Below are 21,973 nucleotides of genomic sequence, written 5' to 3' on the forward strand. Positions count from 1 at the left end.
TGCATGTGGTTATACCAAAAAAAAAAATAAAAATATTTTTGTTTACATCTTTACTTTTGTTTCCCTCTAGATTCCTTATACTGATATATACTATTGCAAAGCAATGATCAGTTGATTGGTACTCTGCTGATACAGCCTGCCTGAGGCAGACTGTACCAGCAGAGTTACAATGGCAGGCATGGAGGCTTAGTAACTTATTGGCACCCTGGGATGGGGATCTGCCAGGAGCTGCATCTGTCCTTTAGACTTTAAAATGCTATGATGACTACTGCTGAAAACAGCAGGCACCTGCCATCTAAAAAGTGAGTTCAATTGCTTAGAGTGCTTCATTTTCTGTAAGAACACAGCCACTGTGCATATGCTGCAGTCTGCATTAAGGGGTTAACATACCATTGTATACACTGATCAGCCATAACTTTAAAGAGAGTGACTGGTAAAGTAAATATCATTGCATACCTCTTTACAGTGACAACTTTCATGAAACTTTCACTTGAAAAGTATTAGAGGTTGTTCGTCCTAACATAAGGGGGGGGGAGTAATTTGGACCAAAGACTATTACAGAAGGAAACCCAGTGGATTTATAGACTGGGGACGGTTTCCTCTGGAGGCCTTAATGAAAGTCTCTGTTTTACATCATTCATTAAATAACTCCTCCACCTGAAAAATATAATGTCTCTATTATTCTGGCCGCTTTGTATATATGTATATATATTCATCTTTCATTGCTATTTTTATCTACTTGTGACAGCTCTTTATATTATTACCAAAGTCCACCCCTATTTTTATTATAAGATCATGGTCCTTATGGGTGGTGGTGCTGAGGGACCTGCACGTTAATGTTGTTCTATGCCTTTAATTATTATAGTATAATCTAAGAATAATTTTAGCACTGGCCAGCGGTTACTGCTTTATACATCTATTTAGCGTCTATGTCTTATGGCTCTATTAATAATATATCTAAAATTTGTTATCGATCAATTTCTTTAAGCTTCTATTATAGTTGCTAATGCATACCATCACCTAACTTTATGTATCATACCCAATAGTATGATTTTAAAACACCTTTAAACTCTGTGGTTATTACTATGAGTCTCCCCTATGGGTACTTCTGGTAATTGCAATGCATGGGTGAAACGCATTCATCACCTGTCCATCCTCTCTGGATACTTCCGGTATATGGCACGCATGCGTCATACTGAGACGCATGGATTCCTGTGCGGGCTGGTCGACATATAGTGGAGATGCGCATGTCATAATCCGTGGGGTTTAAAAGATCCCCGGTGGCTGCAGATCTGTCAGCTTGCATCATGCCACCGAGCTAAACGGCAATATTGGGGCTCCTCCAGGACCATCCTTGTACACCAACTGTGAATCCACCTATTTCGGGGTCTACATACCATCGGGGACGTATAAGTATCCACCGTGTGTGTGCCATTACACACCACGGCTTCTTTGCTTATTTATGCATCGGCTGTTGATGTACATACTCTTGTTTATCGACCATTGAAGTGGATGTGAAGGCCAAAGCTATCAGTAATTTAAGCATTTTTGGTGTAATGCCTAGATTATACATCCCTGCATAACATAATACTTTTAGAGATCTACCCACTTAATCTGTAGTGGTTATATAATGGCCCCTGCTACTTATTGATACACCTGACTATTACAGTTGGAGCTAGAGAGCTAAGATATTGCCAGTTGGTGTACTATTCCACACATTACCAGCTAAATATATATCATATTAGCGCTTTTTTTGCTGAGTCGGTCTGTGAATATCCATCATAACAGTTTAACTAATGGTGTTACATCTAGATTGGTTTTGATTTTAATCAATTTTCTGCCAAGTGTTGTTCCCTGATGATCATGCAGCTACCAGGCAGGTGAAACGGATTTTGGGACAATTTTTTTTTTCCTTTTGTCTTGGCTAGCTGTATATTGTTGTTTCATTGACACTATTTTGGGCACACTTTTTGTTTTTGGTCACATTTTTGAGCCCCGGAGTGTACGTCCTATCTAGCTTGCTGTTTACTGCCTCTCTATTTTTTGTTTTTCTCCCTCACTTAGATAGAGTAGGGCCCGGCAGCGTGGTTGAAGCCACCCTGTTAATGAGGTTGGGTCCCTCAAAAGGCAGGGACAGAGGAGTGGGCATCCTAGCAGTAATTGGGCACTTTCCCTTTTTCCTAGCATTTAAACATATAATGTTAGATAGATTGCTTCTGTCTGGAGTAATCTGCTAGATATCTACATCTCATCTGTATATCTATACGCCCCTCCTCAGAGATTTTGTGATCTGTATTATATGCTGCTAGTGTATCAGGTTTATCTTGTTTTGGGGATGGTACACCCCTGGGCTAATTTTTTGACCATTTTTTGACAGTTTTTGACCTTTTTTGGTGTGACATCACTGTATATTATTTTCCTCACTATATATTTTTGGGGGGCTTTTGTCAATTTTAAGACTATTTAAATTGATACTATTAAAGGCTATGTTTTACATTTTGATTTGGTAGATCAGGAGGAATTGCTTCGGTGATTACATGTTCTATAATACTCATGACATTCATTAAGATGGTACTCTGAACTCGTAGATTTGCATGTTTTGAGATAGGTGATAATTATATTCACCACACCAACATTAGAGCTGATGGGACTATGCCAGGGAATTTTCCTGGGGATCTCTATTTGAGACTTAAGAGCTTCTCAGGGGATGTCTTCTAATCTAAAGAGACAGACAGTGCTAGGTTGTAGGAGCCAAGAGGACTAGGTCTTGGTGATATACTTATGTTTTTACCATTGAGCAGTAGGCTTAAAATGACAGACGCTGTCCTGTATTATCAAGCATTTTTTGTTGTGGACAAAGAATAAAGCTGGCTCAGGCCAGAATATTGTCCAACACATATTGCTGTGTTGGACAATAATTTCTGGTGTGTCCACTATCTCAGTCCCTGAAGATGGTGAGCCCTGTGAGCAATAGTTCCCCAAGTTGTTACACTTGGTATACTGCAAAATTCTATTAAGGTTTTATCCATATAAAAATGTTCTGTCAAAATGTGCTCATGGTAGTTGAATGTTTATTTTTTCACCCACCCTGAGCACATTTAGACATAAAAATATGTATCTATAGAATCAATTTCAGTGGTAACTCTAAGGCTGATTAATAGAAATAGACAACTCAAATAAAAAAATAAAAAATAAAACAACATAATATATTCTATATTCTCATTGCAATTTTAGCATTGTTTCATATATTAAAAAACATATATACCCTTGTAACATTACCTATATGATGTGTATCTTATGCAAAACATACAAATTGTATAAAGAATTATAAAAGTAATGCAGTATTCTGGGAATAGCAAACACTGCATCAGTCTGATAAAATGTTTCCTCTGAGCTCTGCTGTCACAAGTTATGTTGACATCTCAGCAGCTGAATGTACCAGGAAGCCACATCGACCAAAAAACTTAGAATTATGTAATGAAGCAAACAGCTGCTTGAAAGCCTAGAACTATTTCATAGTTCAAAATCTGTGCACCCTAAGGCATTAAACTAGAATCTTACATGTAACAAATGCTACTGTATCAGTGTACGGTTCAGAAAATAAATATAAACCTTTTGTAAGAAATTGATATTTGTGTTATGTTATGCCATTGTCTGTCAATTGGGGTATGTTATGTGCATTTCTATAAAGGAAGCACATGTTATTTATTGAAAGTTTAGATCTAGCATATTTAATTTTGCAGTCTACACTCTTTGTACTCTATGTAGCTATACTCATTTGATAGTTTAAAGGGACCAGCTCTAATACCGTACATTGTTTTAAACATAGGAACACAGAATATCTTCCATTTCTCTTATTCTCTGCCATTCAATTTCCTTTAAAGAAAAGGAAATAATGATGCTAATGTGATATGTTGGACCTTAAAGTGTTATTGTAATTTTGAAAAAAATAAATAAAATAAAAAGCACTTCACCAGATGAAAAGGAATCCCAATGGAATATAATATAATAATTAGATTTTTAAACATGAATCCTTCATAAACCATGAGGCCATAGTAAATAAAACCTAACTGGTTCAACAGGTGAAATTATCAATATCTAACTAGACCAGGCTGTTGTATAGTAAATGTGTGCAGGTGCCCTAATGGATACTTACAAATTTATCATTTAGCATAGGAATGAGTGCTCTGTAAAATATGTATATCATGACGCTAAAATGCTTAAACTGTTTTTAATGGTATGTTTTAATTGTATGTGATTTTTACCTGCATGAGTTGTATTTATTTTTTATTTTTTCTTTTTTTGGGGACAGGGAGAACCTGGTCTTGATGGTAATAAGGGAGAAAAAGGAGACCAGGTATGTGTATCCTCTATTTATTATTATTTTATTTTTTAACCAGATGGAACACAAGACATAACGTAGTTGTAAGGCTTCATAAATCCCCATACCAGCTGAGCCAGCAAGGTGGTAGCATGGTTGGCAGTCAGCGTGGTGGCAGAAGTGGAAATTCTGGAACCAACCGTGCCCGGAGTGGCAGCCTACCTTCCCGGGAGGTAGTGGAAAAGGGGTTCCTGGAGACAGCGGCAGTAGCAGTCAATTCGTGCGGACTGTTGGTGGGAAAATCAGCTACCCGGCGGTGGGAAAGTTTTTCCTCAAGCATCCGGAGGAGGTTCACATAACCACATGCAAGATATGTCGGCAGAAGGTGAAGCGTGGCCAGGGTCCCAATGTTGGCACCACGGCCCTGCATCAACATATGCTTTGCATCCATAAAGCGGCCTGGGAGAACCGTGGCTCCGATGTAGTGGTCCAGCCTGCTGCATCACCCAGTGGCACGCCGCTCCCTCTTTCAGCCAGCCAAGGCTCCACCACCTCAGCCAAAGGGAGCTGTGTGTCATACCCTCCTTCTGTCGCTCCAGATGCACCTGCTCCTCCTACTTTTAGTCAGCCATTCAGCCAACAATCCATTGGCGAAGCCATGTCTAAGGGACAACAGTCTGTGCCCACTCATCCAATAGCGCAGAAGCTGAATGTGCTCTTGTCCAAGTTGCTGGTGTTGCAGTCCCTCCCTTTTCAAGTGGTGGACTTGTGAGATAAGTCACTGTAACACCATAGATCAGAATGAAATACACTGCAATACACCATTTATCAAATTCACATGAATACCACAATAGTTGCTAAATTGCTTTGTGAGCCGTCATGGCTGGCAATTGATTCGTCATGGCTGGCAATTTATATTTTACTTTATGCTTCTTGCACTAGCTACCAGTAATCTTCAATTTAAATTTCAAAATTCATCTTTTAATTTTAGGGATTGTGAAGCCCTAGTGTATGCTCATGCTGCTGCCAGCTCCAGGCTGTGTCATTCAGCAACTATATGGTCTCCTCATGCTGCCAACACCTTCAGGCTGTGTCATTTATCCAATATATGGTTTACTGATGCTTCAGCCACCTCCAGGCTGTGCCATTCATCCAATATACGGTTTACTGATGCTTCAGCCACCTCCAGGCTGTGCCATTCATCCAATATATGGTTTACTGATGCTTCAGCCACCTCCAGGCTGTGCCATTCATTAATATATGGTTTAGAGATGCTTCAGCCACCTCCAGGCTGTGCCATTTATCCAATATATGTTTAACTGATGCTTCAGCCAGCTCCAGTCAGTGTCATTCAGCAATTACATGGTTTAGTGATGCTGCTGGGCCTATTATCTATATATGTTTACGGTAGCACTAGGTACCATACATCTTCACTGGAAATTTCAAAATTAATCTTTTATTCTTAGAGATTGTGATGCTCTATTGTCAACTCATCTGCCGCCAACTCCAGGCTGTGCCATTCAGACATAATATGGTCTCCTCATGCTTCAGTCATCTCCAGGTTGTGTCATTCAACCACTATATGGTCTCCTCATGCTGCCAACACCTCCACTATGTGTCATTCAGCCACTATCTGGTCTCCTCATGCTTCAGCCACATCCAAGCTTTGTCATTCAGCCACTATATGGTCTCATCATACTGACAACACCTCCACGCTGTGTCATTCAGCCACCATATGGTCTCCTCATGCTTCAGCCACATCCAGGCTGTGTCATTGAGCCACTATATGGTATCCTCATGCTGCCAACACCTCCACACTGTGTCATTTAGCCACTATATGGTCTCCTCATGCTGCCAACACCTCCACACTGTGTCATTCAGCCACTATATGGTGTCCTCATGCTGCCAACACCACCACACTGTGTCATTCAGCCACTATATGGTCTCCTCATGCTGCCAACACCTCCACACTGTGTTATTTAGCCACTATATGGTCTCCTCATGCTACCAATACCTCCACGCTGTGTCATTCAGCCACATATGGTCTCCTTATACTGGTGCCACCTCCAGGCTCTGTCATTGTGCCGCTCTGAGGCAGTGTTTCTAAAAGTGATGCCTGTAGTCTGCATGTCATACTGAATAACAGTATTATTTCACTACCCCAGCACACTCCATATGCGTGTTAGAACAAAGCAAAGTGTTCTACACCCCTATTGAGGCTCTCAGTAGTCCAGAAATAGACGTTTTTAATATAGATTTGCCGTGAATAAATTTGTATCGAACTCAATTTTATCAAAAAATTTGGCGAATAGGCCATATCGAATTTTTCAAAAGTTCGATCATCTCTACTTATTAAGTTATTGTTTGTACAATGATAGTCTGACTTTTGTGTCCATATAAAACAAGCAAATCAATTGTATAATTGTATATGGAAAATTGTTGAGTCCTGTAAAGGATTTTACTTAAGTTAGTTGTTACGCCTAGCGCTCCGGGTCCCCGCTCCTCCCCGGAGCGCTCACGGCGTCTCTCTCCCCGCAGCGCCCCGGTCAGTCCCGCTGACCGGGAGCGCTGCACTGTCATGGCCGTCGGGGATGCGATTCGCACAGCGGGACGCGCCCGCTCGCGAGTCGCATCCCAGGTCACTTACCCGTCCCGGTCCCCTGCTGTCATCTGCTGGCGCGCGCGGCTCCGCTCTCTAGGGCGCGCGCGCGCCAGCTCTCTGCGACTTAAAGGGCCAGCGCACCAATGATTGGTGCCTGGCCCAATTAGCTTAATTGGCTCCCATCTGCTCCCTGCCTTTATCTGACCTCCTCCCTATGCACTCCCTTGCCGGATCTTGTTGCCTTGTGCCAGTGAAAGCGTTTAGTGTGTCCAAAGCCTGTGTACCTGAACTTCTGCTACCCATCCTGACTACGAACCTTGCCGCCTGCCCCCGACCTTCTGCTACGTCTGACCTTGCCTCTGCCTAGTCCTTCTGTCCCACGCCTTCTCAGCAGTCAGCGAGGTAGAGCCGTTGCTAGTGGATACGACCTGGTTGCTACTGCCGCAGCAAGACCATCCCGCTTTGCGGCGGGCTCTGGTGAAAACCAGTAGCTGCTTAGAACCGGTCCACTAGCACGGTCCACGCCAATCCCTCGCTGACACAGAGGATCCACTACCTGGAAGCCGAATCGTGACAGTAGATCCGGCCATGGATCCCGCTGAGGTGCCGCTGCCAAGTCTCGCTGATCTTCCCACGGTGGTCGCTCAGCAATCGCAGCAGATTGCCCAACAAGGACAGCAGCTGTCGCAGTTGACCGCCATGTTACAGCAAATTCTGCCTCTGCTACAGCAGCAACCATCTCCTCCACCAGCTCCTGCACCTCCTCCGCAGCGAGTGGCCGCTCCTAACCTCCGCTTGTCCCTGCCGGACAAATTTGATGGGGACTCCAGACTCTGCCGTGGATTTTTGTCTCAGTGTTCCCTGCATATGGAGATGTTGTCAGACTTGTTTCCTACAGAACGGTCTAAGGTGGCGTTCGTAGTAAGCCTTCTTTCAGGAAAGGCCTTGTCTTGGGCCACACCGCTCTGGGACCGCAATGATCCTGCCACAGCCACAGTCCAGTCCTTCTTTGCTGAAGTCCGAAGTGTCTTTGAGGAACCTGCCCGAGCCTCTTCTGCTGAGACTGCCCTGCTGAACCTGGTCCAGGGTAATTCTTCCGTTGGCGAGTACGCCATACAATTCCGTACTTTTGCTTCTGAACTATCCTGGAATAATGAGGCTCTCTGCGCGACCTTTAAAAAAGGCCTATCCAGTCGCATCAAGGATGTGCTGGCCGCACGAGAGATTCCTGCCAACCTCCAAGAACTCATCCATTTGGCTACCCGCATTGACATGCGTTTTTCTGAGCGACACCAAGAGCTCCGCCAGGAAAAAGACTTAGATCTCTGGGCACCTCTCCCACAGCATCCTTTGCAGTCTATGCCTGGGCCTCCCGCCGAGGAGGCCATGCAAGTGGATCGGTCTCGCCTGACCCAGGAAGAGAGGAATCGCCGTAGAGAAGAAAATCTCTGTCTGTACTGTGCCAGTACCGAGCATTTCTTGGTGGATTGCCCTATCCGTCCTCCACGCTTGGGAAACGCACGCACGCACCCAGCTCACGTGGGTGTGGCATCTCTTGGTTCTAAGTCTTCTTCTCCACGTCTCACGGTGCCCGTGCGGATTTCTCCTACAGCCAACTCCTCCCTCTCAGCCGTGGCCTGCTTGGACTCTGGTGCCTCCGGGAATTTTATTTTGGAGTCCTTTGTTAATAAATTCAGCATCCCGGTGACCCGTCTCGCCAAACCGCTCTACATTTCCGCGGTCAACGGAGCCAGATTGGACTGCACCGTGCGTTACCGCACAGAACCCCTCCTGATGTCTATCGGACCCCACCACGAAAGGATTGAGTTCTTCATTCTCCCCAGTTGTACCTCTGAGGTCCTCCTCGGTCTGCCATGGCTCCGGCTTCATTCCCCCACCCTTGATTGGACCACCGGGGAGATAAAGAACTGGGACTCTGCCTGCCATAGGAAGTGCCTCTCCCCCCCTCCCAGTCCCGTCAGGCAAACCTCTGTGCCTCCTTATGGCCCCCGTCCTGGTGTCACACTGCCCCGTGCCAGGCTTCGCCCTCTGCCCTCCCTCCCCATTCCCACTCCTGCTGTACTGCCTGCCGTTGAGGAAACCCTCCATTCTTTCCCGGTGTCCTCATCCCAGGGAAGGCAGTTGCCGGTCAAAGAAAAGGGGAGACCTAAGGGGGGGGGTACTGTTACGCCTAGCGCTCCGGGTCCCCGCTCCTCCCCGGAGCGCTCACGGCGTCTCTCTCCCCGCAGCGCCCCGGTCAGTCCCGCTGACCGGGAGCGCTGCACTGTCATGGCCGTCGGGGATGCGATTCGCACAGCGGGACGCGCCCGCTCGCGAGTCGCATCCCAGGTCACTTACCCGTCCCGGTCCCCTGCTGTCATCTGCTGGCGCGCGCGGCTCCGCTCTCTAGGGCGCGCGCGCGCCAGCTCTCTGCGACTTAAAGGGCCAGCGCACCAATGATTGGTGCCTGGCCCAATTAGCTTAATTGGCTCCCATCTGCTCCCTGCCTTTATCTGACCTCCTCCCTATGCACTCCCTTGCCGGATCTTGTTGCCTTGTGCCAGTGAAAGCGTTTAGTGTGTCCAAAGCCTGTGTACCTGAACTTCTGCTACCCATCCTGACTACGAACCTTGCCGCCTGCCCCCGACCTTCTGCTACGTCTGACCTTGCCTCTGCCTAGTCCTTCTGTCCCACGCCTTCTCAGCAGTCAGCGAGGTAGAGCCATTGCTAGTGGATACGACCTGGTTGCTACTGCCGCAGCAAGACCATCCCGCTTTGCGGCGGGCTCTGGTGAAAACCAGTAGCTGCTTAGAACCGGTCCACTAGCACGGTCCACGCCAATCCCTCGCTGACACAGAGGATCCACTACCTGGAAGCCGAATCGTGACATTAGTAAATATATACAATGCTAGTGGCTTTACCAAAAAATAAATAGCTGTGGAAATGAAGTCTTCCTTTCTTGATGTATTTATACATTAAAATCAAATATACACATATAAGTATGATAAATTTTGGTTGACATTTGGTAGCACTAAGCTAATAAGATTCTACACAATGTTAGACTGATGAGATATTAATAAGGCAATATAGTAAGTGACCCTGTGATATAAGAAATAAAGGCTACATTTCCTAGAACTGCAATAGAATGTGAGATAAGTCACTGTAACACCATATATCAGAATGAAGTACACTGCAATACACCATTTATCAAATCCACATGAATACCACAATAGTTGCTAAATTGCTTTGTGAGCCGTCATGGCTGGAAATTGATTCAAGTATTTATATTTTATTTTATGCTTCTGGCAAACTTATACTACCGGAGCTGTTATCTTTCATGGGAATGCAAATTCCAATATCCATATTAAACTATAAAGAGAAGAGTAATATGAAACGACTTGGTTTCTGCACCTCTCTAGAGGGACCTAAAGCTTCAAGCAAGATAATTCCAGCTTCAAGAGGTTTCATGGTGTTATCATGTGCATTTCCGAAAATAGCCCTTTTTGACTATCTGTAGTATCTGTTAAGCTTTGCAAATAGGTTTTGATTTCTCGAGATGGGCACCTTTCTCCAGCTTGGAATGACTTGTTAATTATTTACAAGTGTCTTAGCAGCTGTGTCAAATCTTTAAGAGATTTGAGACAAGTTGGCTGATGTCACGGATATAAATTTGCAGTTGTTGCTGCCATTCCTTTGTTGTTGTGTTATGAAAATTTAGATCATGTTTAGTTTCAGACATCATTTCATATTACTTATCATAATATAAATACTGGCATATTGTTTTAAGTTTTGAAAAAAAAATATAGATAGATAGATGATCCGTCCTTTGGCAGGCAATTTTTTTAATTTTTTTTATATGCTCATAAAATTGCTTAGTGGGCTATGGTCTTTGGATTACTTTCATAGTCTTAGTTATACTGTAACAGATTTTGAATATGTATTATTCATTTTGCCTGAAAGACTTTGCTATATTTAAAATATAAAGATTATTAACATATGTCCTTCTGTTTATGCACAGTCCATATTTAGTATTATTTTGTAAAACAAATTGACATTGATAATTTACAAATATTTTACTGTGCCTTGCATCCCAGCTGGTATATACCCATTGGTGCATTGTCATAGACATGAGTAATTTGGCAACAGCATTAGCTGGCACTTCACTGGGATTCTATAAGAGTCTTACTAGCCTTCTTTACCGCTTTCAGCTATTCTGAAGTGTTCTTTTGACTTCCCTTATGACAGTGGTAAGAGTGAGGTCAGTTGGCCATACATTTCTTCTAAGCTCCCTTCCCTCCCCTAGAATGCTGATCTGGTTCAATCCTCACCTGCCTCACATTTACTCCTTGCAAGACCTACACTCCTGGACACATTTAAGTGTCTTTCTCAAGCCCACACATTTCTATATTTTGACCAACTGCATGAAAAATATGTTATCTAGAGATGAGTGAATATTACGGAAAAAAAATTTTGATCCTAATTTATTTGTGGCAAATCTATATTTGCCGCAAATGGACTACAAAGTGCCTTAATAGGGGTGTAGAACACTTTGCTTTGTTCTAACACGCATATGGAGTGTGCTGGGGTAGTGAAATAATACTGTTATTCTGTATGACATGGAGATTACCGGCAACACTTGTAGAATCACTGCCGCAGAGCGGCACAATGACAGAGCCTGGAGGTGGCATCAGTATGAGGAGACCATATAGTGGCTGAATGACACAGCGTGGAGGTGGCATCAGTATGAGGAGACCATATAGTGGCTGAATGAGACAGCGTGGGTTGGCAGCATGAGGAGACCATATAGTGGCTGAATGACACAGCGTGGAGGTGTTGGCAGCATAAGGAGACCATATAGTGTCTGAATGGCACAGCATGGAGGTGTTAGCAGCATGAAGAGACCATCTAGAGATGAGCGAATTTTACGAAAAAATTTGGTTCGATACGGAATGAATCTATATTAAAAAATGGCTATTTCTGGACTACAGAGAGCCTTAATAGCCGTGTAGAACACTTTGCTTTGTTCTAACACACATATGGAGTGTGCTGGGGTAGTGAAATAATACTGTTATTCAGTATGACATGCAGATTACAGGCATTGCTTTTAGAATCACTGCCGCGGAGCTGCACAATGACAGAGCCTGGAGGTGGCATCAGTATGAGGAGACCCGATAGTGGCTGAATTACACAGAGTGGATGTGTTGGCAGCATGAGGAGACCATATAGTGGCTAAATGACATAGCGTGTAGGTGTTGGCAGCATGAGGAGATCATATATTGGCTGATTTACACAGCGTGGAGGTGTTGGCAGCATGAGGAGAACATATACTGGCTGAATGACACAGTGTGGAAATGTTGGCAGCATGAGGAGACCATATAGGGGCTGAATGAAACAGTGTGGAGGTGTTGGTAGCATGAGGACACCATATAGTGGCTAAATGACACAGCATGGAGGTGTTGGCAGCATGAGGAGACCATATAAATGCTAAATGACACAGCCTGGAGCTGGCAGCAGCATGAGTAGACACTATGGCTTCACAATCACTACGAATAAAAGATGAATTTTTAAATTTAAATCTGGCATCTAGTGCTACCATCATTTTTTTAGGCCCAGGCCCAGCAACATCAGTTAACCATATATTGGCTGAATGGCTCAGCCTGGAGGTGGCTGAAGCATGAGGAGACCATATAGTGGATGAACGACACAGCCTGGAGTTGGCAGAAGCATGAGGAGACCATTGAAATGTAAGATTTTTTAATAGAAATGTAAGATTTTTCAATTGAAATTGAAGATTTTGAAATTTAAATTTTAACTCCCAAGTTTTAGTGTCCCGGGCTCTGGCATGTGGGTACAAAGGACCAAATCTAACAAGGAGTCACATGTCACATGGCAGCACAATGACAGAGCCTGGAGGTGGCATCAGTAGGAAGAGACCATATAGTGGCTGAATGGCACAGCCTGGATTTGGCTGAAGCATGAGAAGAGAACATGTAGTGGCTGAATGAGACAGCTTGGAGGTGGTTGAAGCATAAGGAGACCACATAGTGGCAGAATGACACAGCCTGGAGTTGGCTGAAGCATGAGAAGAAACCATATAGTGGCTGAATGAGACAGTCTGGAGGTGGCAGCAGCATCAGGAGTCCTGAAAGTTACCTGATGACAGAGGGGTGCGGTGGGTGGCAATACCAGTACCCGGTGAAGAAGGAGGGTGAAAAAGGTCTGATGCGGAGGAATGTTTGTAACTGGGGAGCAGCGCCTTAAATCTGTTTGGCACTCTCCATATTTGTGAAGTGTTTGTGTGGCACCATGGTCATTCTACTCTCATGCATCAGGCATTGGTGGTTGGAAATCCTGGCTGATCCATGCCTGATTCATCTTCACAAAGGTCAGTCTCTCCATATTTTTTGTGGACAGACGAGTTCTCCTTGGGGTGACTATGGCCCCCGCCGCACAAAACACCCGCTCTGATCGCACACTTCTGGCTGGGCAGGACAGCTTTTCCAGTGCAAACTCTTCTAATTGTGGCCACAAATCATGTTTGGCTGTCCAGAAGTCCAGTGGATCTTCAAGGTGGGTTGGCATGGGCATGTCAGGGTATGCCAGCACCTGCTGGTCCAGATGCTGCTCCAGCTGCACCTGCTGCTTGTCACGCCGAGCGCTCCGGGTCCTGCTGCTTCCCCGGAGCGCTCGCGGCGTGCTTCTGTATGCAGCGCTCCGGACCGCGAGCGCTGCTTCCATGTTCTCGGAGGACACGCGGTCCGAGGTGCGGGACGTGCCCACTCTCGGATCGCGTCCCGTGTCTCTCATCCACCACGTCCTCCTTAACTGCCCTCCCGGTGCGCGCGGCCCGCTCTCTAGGGCGCGTGCGCGCCGGCTCTACGAAATTTAAAGGGCCAGTGCACCACTAATTGGTGCCTGGCCCAATCAGTTCAAAACATATAAAAACCCACTTCCCCTTCCTGTCCTTGCCGGATCTTGTTGCCTTGTGCCCTGAGAAAGCGTTTAGTGTGTCCCAAGCCTGTGTACCTTGACCTTCTGCTGTTGCCCCTGACTACGAACCTCGCTGCCTGCCCTGACCTTCTGCTACGTCTGACTTCGCCTCTGTCTAGTCCTTGTGTACCGCGCCAGTCTCAGCTGCCAGAGAGGTTGAGTCGCTACTGGAGAACACAACCTGGTAGTTACTGCCGCAGCAAGTCCATCCTGCTTTGCGGCTGGCTCTGTTGAACACCAGTAACTGCTTAGAACCGATTTCCCAGTACGGCCCGCGTCATCACCTCTCTGGTACAGGGGATCCACCTCCAGTGTCTTCACCAGCCGCTAGTCCGGACCCTGACTGTAGATCCGGCCATGGATCCCGCTGAGGTACCGCTGCCAAGGCTTGCTGATCTCACCTCCGTGGTTGTCCAGCAGTCCCAGCAAATTGCTCAACAAGGACAACAGCTGTCGCAGTTGACCGCCATGATTCAACAGCTCCTGCCTCCACAGCCTCAACCGCCAGCTCCAGCATCTCCTCCTCTCCGAGCTGCTGCTTCTTCTGCTAGAGTCCGCCTGTCTCTCCCAGATAAGTTTGACGGGGACTCTAAATATTGCCGGGGATTCCTGTCCCAATGCTCCCTGCACTTGGAGATGTTGTCGGACCAATTCCCCACTGAACGGTCTAAGGTGGCGTTCGTCGTCAGTCTACTTTCTGGGAAGGCCTTGGCCTGGGCCACGCCGCTTTGGGACCGCAACGATCCTGCCACTGCCTCAGTCCAGTCCTTTTTTTCTGAAGTCCGCAGTGTCTTTGAGGAACCTGCCCGTGCCTCATCTGCGGAAACTTCCTTACTGAACCTTGTCCAAGGAGACTCTACCGTGGGCGAATACGCCATACAATTCCGGACTTTGGCCTCTGAGTTGGCCTGGAACAATGAGGCTCTCTGCGCGACCTTTAAAAAAGGTTTATCCAGCCATATTAAGGATTGTCTGGCCGCACGAGAGATACCCTCCTCCCTGACTGAACTAATCCACCTGGCTACCCGCATTGATATGCGCTTCATTGAGAGACGTCAGGAGCTCCGCTAGGAGAAAGATCTCGTTCGCACCAGGCGATACCCGCGCCTGGCTCCTCTCTTCCAGCATCCTTTGCAGACTGTTACTGTGCCTCCCGCTGAGGAGGCCATGCAAGTGGACCGGTCTCGCCTGACCCAGCAAGAGAGGACTCGCTGGAGGAACGAGAACTTATGCCTATACTGTGCGAGCTCAGAACATTTCCTAAAGGATTATCCTTTTCATCCTCAGTGTCAGGGAAACGCTCGCACCTAGTGATCGTGGGAGAGGCGTCACTGGGTGTAAATTCTTCCTCTCCACGCCTGACTATTGCAGTGCGGATTTCTCCAGCTGATAAAGCCTCCTTCTCTGCGGAGGCATTCTTGGACTCTGGTTCAACAGGAAACTTCATAAAAGCCTCCTTCATCAACCGGTTTAACATCCCTGTTATCCGTCTAGTCAATCCTTTCTACATTTCCTCAGTTAACGGAGAACACCTGAATTCTACCGTGCGTTACCGCACGGCCCCTGTACGCATGACCGTGGGGGTTCTCCATCAAGAAAGGATTGAGTTCTTTGTCCTGCCTAACTGCACCTCAGACATCCTTCTTGGCTTACTGTCACGATTCGGCTGACGGGTTGTGGATCCGCTGTGTCAGCGAGGGATTGGCGTGGACCGTGCTAGTGGACCGGTTCTAAGAGGCTACTGGTTTTCACCAGAGCCCGCCGCAAAGCGGGATGGTCTTGCTGCGGCAGTAGCAACCAGGTCGTATCCACTAGCAACGGCTCAACCTCACTGACTGCTGAGAAGGCGTGGGACAGAAGGACTAGGCAAAGGCAAGGTCAGACGTAGCAGAAGGTCGGGGGCAGGCGGCAAGGTTCGTAGTCAGGATGGATAGCAGAAGTTCAGGTAACACAGGCTTTGGACACACTAAACGCTTTCACTGGCACAAGGCAACAAGATCCGGCAAGGGAGTGCAAGGGAGGAGATCAGATATAGCCAGGGAGCAGGTGGAAGCCAATTAAGCTAATTGGGCCAGGCACCAATCATTGGTGCACTGGCCCTTTAAGTCTCAGAGAGCTGGCGCGCGCGCCCTAGAGAGCGGAGCCGCGCGCGCCAGCACATGACAGCAGGGGACCGGGACGGGTAAGTGACCTGGGATGCGACTCGCGAGCGGGCGCGTCCCGCTGTGCGAATCGCATCCCCGACGGCCATGACAGTGCAGCGCTCCCGGTCAGCGGGACTGACCGGGGCGCTGCAGGGAGAAAGACGCCGTGAGCGCTCCGGGGAGGAGCGGGGACCCGGAGCGCTAGGCGTAACAGTACCCCCCCCTTAGGTCTCCCCTTTTTTTTGTCCGGTAACTGCCTCCCCTGGGATGAGGACACCGGGAAAGAATGGAGGGTTTCCTCAACGGCAGGCAGTACAGCAGGAGTTGGAATGGGGAGGGAGGGCAGAGGGTGAAGCTTGGCACGGGGCAGGGAGACACAAGGACGGGAGCCATGAGGAGGCACAGAGGCTTGCCTGACGGGACTGGGAGGGGGGGAGAGGCACTTCCTGTGGCAGGCAGAGTCCCAGTTCTTGATCTCCCCGGTGGTCCAATCAAGGGTGGGAGAATGAAGCCGGAGCCATGGCAGACCGAGGAGGACCTCAGAGGTACAGTTGGGGAGAACGAAGAGCTCAATCCTTTCGTGGTGGGGTCCAATAGACATCAGGAGGGGTTCTGTGCGGAAACGCACGGTGCAATCCAATCTGACTCCGTTGACCGCGGAAATGTAGAGCGGCTTGACGAGACGGGTCACCGGGATGCTGAATTTATTCACAAAGGACTCCAAAATAAAATTCCCAGAGGCACCAGAGTCCAAGCAGGCCACGGCTGAGAGGGAGGAGTTGGCTGAAGGAGAAATCCGCACGGGCACCGTGAGACGTGGAGAAGCAGACTTAGAACCAAGAGACGCCACACCCACGTGAGCTGGGTGCGTGCGTGCGTTTCCCAGACGTGGAGGACGGATAGGGCAATCCACCAAGAAATGCTCGGTACTGGCACAGTAAAGACAGAGATTTTCTTCCCTACGGCGATTCCTCTCTTCCTGGGTCAGGCGAGACAGATCCACTTGCATGGCCTCCTCGGCGGGAGGCCCAGGCGTAGATTGCAACGGATACTGTGGGAGAGGTGCCCAGAGATCTAAGTCTTTTTCCTGGCGGAGCTCTTGGTGTCGCTCAGAAAAACGCATGTCAATGCGGGTAGCCAAATGGATGAGTTCTTGCAGGTTGGCAGGAATCTCTCATGCGGCCAGCACATCCTTGATGCGACTGGATAGGCCTTTTTTAAAGGTCGCGCAGAGAGCCTCGTTATTCCATGATAACTCGGAAGCAAGAGTACGAAATTGGATGGCGTACTCGCCCACTGAAGAATTACCCTGGACCAGGTTCAGCAGGGCAGTCTCGGCAGAAGAAGCTCGGGCTGGCTCCTCGAAGACACTCCGGACTTCAGCGAAGAAGGACTGGACTGTGGCTGTGGCAGGATCATTGCGGTCCCAGAGCGGTGTGGCCCAAGACAAGGCCTTTCCTGAAAGAAGGCTTACTACGAACGCCACCTTAGACCGTTCTGTAGGAAACAAGTCCGACAACATCTCCATATGCAGGGAACACTGAGACAAAAATCCACGGCAGAGTTTAGAGTCCCCATCAAATTTGTCCGGCAGGGACAAGCGGAGGCTAGGAGCGGCCACTCGCTGCGGAGGAGGTGCAGCAGCTGGCGGAGGAGATGGTTGCTGCTGTAGCAGAGGCAGAAGTTGCTGTAACGTGGCGGTCAACTGCGACAGCTGCTGTCCTTGTTGGGCAATTTGCTGCGATTGCTGAGCGACCACCGTGGTAAGGTCAGCGAGACTTGGCAGCGGCACCTCAGCGGGATCCATGGCCGGATCTACTGTCACGATTCGGCTGACGGGTTGTGGATCCGCTGTGTCAGCGAGGGATTGGCGTGGACCGTGCTAGTGGACCGGTTCTAAGAGGCTACTGGTTTTCACCAGAGCCCGCCGCAAAGCGGGATGGTCTTGCTGCGGCAGTAGCAACCAGGTCGTATCCACTAGCAACGGCTCAACCTCACTGACTGCTGAGAAGGCGTGGGACAGAAGGACTAGGCAGAGGCAAGGTCAGACGTAGCAGAAGGTCGGGGGCAGGCGGCAAGGTTCGTAGTCAGGATGGATAGCAGAAGTTCAGGTAACACAGGCTTTGGACACACTAAACGCTTTCACTGGCACAAGGCAACAAGATCCGGCAAGGGAGTGCAAGGGAGGAGATCAGATATAGCCAGGGAGCAGGTGGAAGCCAATTAAGCTAATTGGGCCAGGCACCAATCATTGGTGCACTGGCCCTTTAAGTCTCAGAGAGCTGGCGCGCGCGCGCCCTAGAGAGCGGAGCCGTGCGCGCCAGCACATGACAGCAGGGGACCGGGACGGGTAAGTGACCTGGGATGCGACTCGCGAGCGGGCGCGTCCCGCTGTGCGAATCGCATCCCCGACGGCCATGACAGTGCAGCGCTCCCGGTCAGCGGAACTGACCGGGGCGCTGCAGGGAGAAAGACGCCGTGAGCGCTCCGGGGAGGAGCGGGGACCCGGAGCGCTAGGCGTAACACTTACCCTGGCTCCAGCGGCATTCTCCTACCCTCGACTGGACCACGGGGGACATAAAATCCTGGGGCTCTTCCTGCCACTCACGCTGCCTTAAGTCGCTTCCCACCAGCCAAGTCTCTATTGCTTCTCCTTTGCTCGGCCTTCCAAAGGCCTATCAAGACTTTTCTGACTACTTTTGCAAAAAACAGGCAGAGGTCTTACCACCACATAGGCCCTACGACTGCCCTATTGACTTGCTCCCTGGGACCACGCCGCCCCGTGGCAGGATTTACCCTCTCTCCACTCCAGAAACTGAGGCCATGTCGGAATATATTCAGGAGAATCTCAAAAAAGGTTTCATCAGGAAGTCTTCTTCTCCTGCTGGAGCAGGATTCTTCTTTGTTGCCAAGAAGGATGGGTCTCTACGCCCTTGTATTGACTACCGCGGCCTCAATAAGATCACTATAAAGAACCGCTACCCTCTGCCACTCATCTCGGAACTCTTTGACCGGCTGCGCGGAGCAAAGATTTTTACCAAGCTTGACCTCAGGGACGCGTACAATCTCATCAGAATTCGTGAAGGAGATGAGTGGAAAACTGCTTTTAACACTAGAGATGGTCACTTCGAATACCTGGTCATGCCATTCGGTCTTTGCAACGCCCCTGCAGTCTTCCAAGACTTTGTCAATGAGATCTTCCGGGACTTGTTGTATACTTGCGTGGTGGTCTATCTCGATGACAATCTAATCTTCTCCTCCAACCTAGAGGAACACCGCCTCCATGTTCGCCAAGTGCTCCAGCGCCTCCGAATTAACCATCTCTACGCCAAAATTGAAAAATGCCTCTTTGAACGTACCTGTCTTCCTTTCCTAGGATATCTGGTCTCAGGATAGGGCCTTCAAATGGACCTCGATAAGCTCTCCGCAGTCTTGGATTGGCCACGCCCCTCTGGACTTCGCTCTATCCAGCGCTTTCTCGGATTCGCTAATTACTACCGTCAGTTTATCCCCCACTTCTCCACCATCGTGGCTCCCATTGTGGCTCTGACCAAGAAAGATGCGAATCCGAGATCCTGGCCTCCCCAAGCGGAAGAAGCTTTTACTCGCCTTAAGGCCGCCTTCGCCTGCGCACCAGTCTTGACTAGGCCTGATCCACTGAACCCATTCTTCCTCGAGGTGGATGCCTCTTCAGTAGGAGCCGGGGCGGTTCTTCTTCAGAAAAATGCTAAAGGAAAAAACGTCACTTGCTGTTTTTTCTCTAAAACATTTTCTCCTCCTGAAAAAAATTACGCTATTGGTGACCGAGAATTGCTGGCCATTAAAATGGCACTCGAGGAGTGGAGGCATCTCCTGGAAGGGTCTCTCCACCCGATCACCATCTACACTGACCAAAAAAATCTGTCATACCTACAGTCCGCTCAGCGCTTAAATCCTCGCCAGGCCAGGTGGTCATTGTTCTTCGCTCGCTTTAATTTCCAGATACTTTTTCGTCCTGCAGACAAGAATGTCAGGGCGGATGCCCTTTCCCGTTCCACTGATGCCACGGAGGAAGAAACCTCTCTCCGACACATCGTTCCCCCTGAGTGTCTGAGCTCTGCTGCTCCGGCTTCCCTGGCACCAGTTCCTCCAGGAAAAACCTTTGTCCCTCAACGTCTTCGCCTCCGGACTCTCAAATGGGGTCACTTCTTCCACTTGGCGGGTCACGCTGGAATAAAAAAATACACTCAGTTGATTGCCAGACACTATTGGTGGCCTTCCCTTGAAAAAGATGTAACTGACTTTGTACGCTCCTGTACTGTCTACGCACGTGATAAAATTCCTCGCCAAAGGCCCGCGGGTCTTCTTCTTCCTCTGCCAGTACCCGAACAGCCTTGGTCACACATAGCGATGGACTTCGTCACTGACCTTCCTGTATCCCATGGCAACACTGTCATTTGGGTGGTCGTTGATCGATTCTCCAAAATGGCCCATTTCGTTCCACTCCCTGGCCTCCCTTCTGCGCCACAATTGGCGAAGCATTTCTTTTTGCACATTTTTCGTCTCCACGGACTGCCTACGCATATTGTCTCCGATAGAGGCGTTCAATTCGTCTCGAAATTCTGGAGAGCACTCTGCACCCAATTAAAGATTAAATTGAATTTTTCCTCCGCCTACCACCCGCAATCTAATGGACAAGTGGAGAGAATAAACCAAATCCTTGGTGACTACCTGCAACATTTTGTCTCCTCCCGCCAAGATGATTGGGTTGACCTGTTACCCTGGGCCGAATTCTCGTACAATTTCAAAGACTCTGAGTCATCCGCCAAGTCTCCATTCTTTGTGATGTACGGCCGTCACCCACTTCCCCCCCTCCCTATCCCCACTTCATCTGGAGTCCCTGCCGTAGATGATTTGACCCGGGACTTTTCCTCTATTTGGAAGGAGACTCAAAAGTCGCTCTCGCTGGCCTCCTCTCGTATGAAGAAACATGCGGACAAGAAGAGAAGAATTCCTCCTGTCTTTGCCCCTGGTGACAAAGTGTGGCTCTCTGCCAAATATATTCGGTTCCGTGTCCCTAGCTACGTTACCTCGGGCCATTTAGGGTCAAAAGTCAAATCAACCCTGTCTCTTACAAGCTTCATCTTCCTCCTTCTTTTCGTATTCCCAACTCCTTTCATGTTTCCCTTCTCAAGCCTCTCATTCTTAACCGCTTTTCTCCCAAGGTCACCGTTCCTGCTCCTGTCTCGGGCTCCTCTGACGGCTTCTCGGTTAAAGAAATTCTCGCTTCAAAGATTGTCAGAGGTAAAAAAAAAAATCTTGTTGATTGGGAGAATTGTGGCCCCAAAGAGAGGTCTTGGGAGCCAGAGGACAATATTCTAGACAAAGAACGCATCTACAGATTCCTTGGTTCCAAGAAGAGGGGGAGACCCAAGGGGGGGGGGTACTGTCACGCCGAGCGTTCCGGGTCCCGCTGCTTCCCCGGAGCGCTCGCGGCGTGCTTCTGTATGCAGCGCTCCGGTCAGCACCGCTGACCGCGAGCGCTGCTACCATGTTCTCGGAGGGGACGCGGTCCGAGGTGCGGGACGTGCCCACTCTCGAATCATGTCCCGTGTCTCTCACCCACCACGTCCTCCTTCACTGCCCTCCCGGTGCGCGCGGCCCCGCTCTCTAGGGCGCGCGCACGCCGGCTCTATAAAATTTAAAGGGGCAGTGCACCACTAATTGGTGCCTGGCCCAATCAGTTCAAAACATATAAAAACCCACTTCCCCTTCCTGTCCTTGCCGGATCTTGTTGCCTTGTGCCCTGAGAAAGCGTTTATTGTGTCCCAAGCCTGTGTACCTTGACCTTCTGCTGTTGCCCCTGACTACGAACCTCGCTGCCTGCCCTGACCTTCTGCTACGTCTGACCTCGCCTCTGTCTAGTCCTTGTGTACC

General features: G+C 48.5%; 1 protein-coding gene across 6 annotated transcripts in view; it reads left to right on the top strand.

Annotated features, from left to right (window-relative positions):
- COL19A1 (collagen type XIX alpha 1 chain) overlaps positions 1 to 21,973 on the top strand; it is a 1,011,804-nt gene that overhangs the window by 310,132 nt on the left and 679,699 nt on the right. For all 6 annotated transcript variants that reach the window (XM_056565831.1, XM_056565835.1, XM_056565834.1 and 3 more), the window contains exon 12: positions 4,313 to 4,357. In XM_056565831.1, the coding sequence (XP_056421806.1) occupies positions 4,313 to 4,357 (45 nt within the window). The remainder of the gene's footprint in view (positions 1 to 4,312; positions 4,358 to 21,973) is intronic.

This window comes from Hyla sarda, chromosome 3 (assembly GCF_029499605.1).
Source record: "Hyla sarda isolate aHylSar1 chromosome 3, aHylSar1.hap1, whole genome shotgun sequence".
Classification (NCBI taxonomy): domain Eukaryota; kingdom Metazoa; phylum Chordata; class Amphibia; order Anura; family Hylidae; genus Hyla; species Hyla sarda.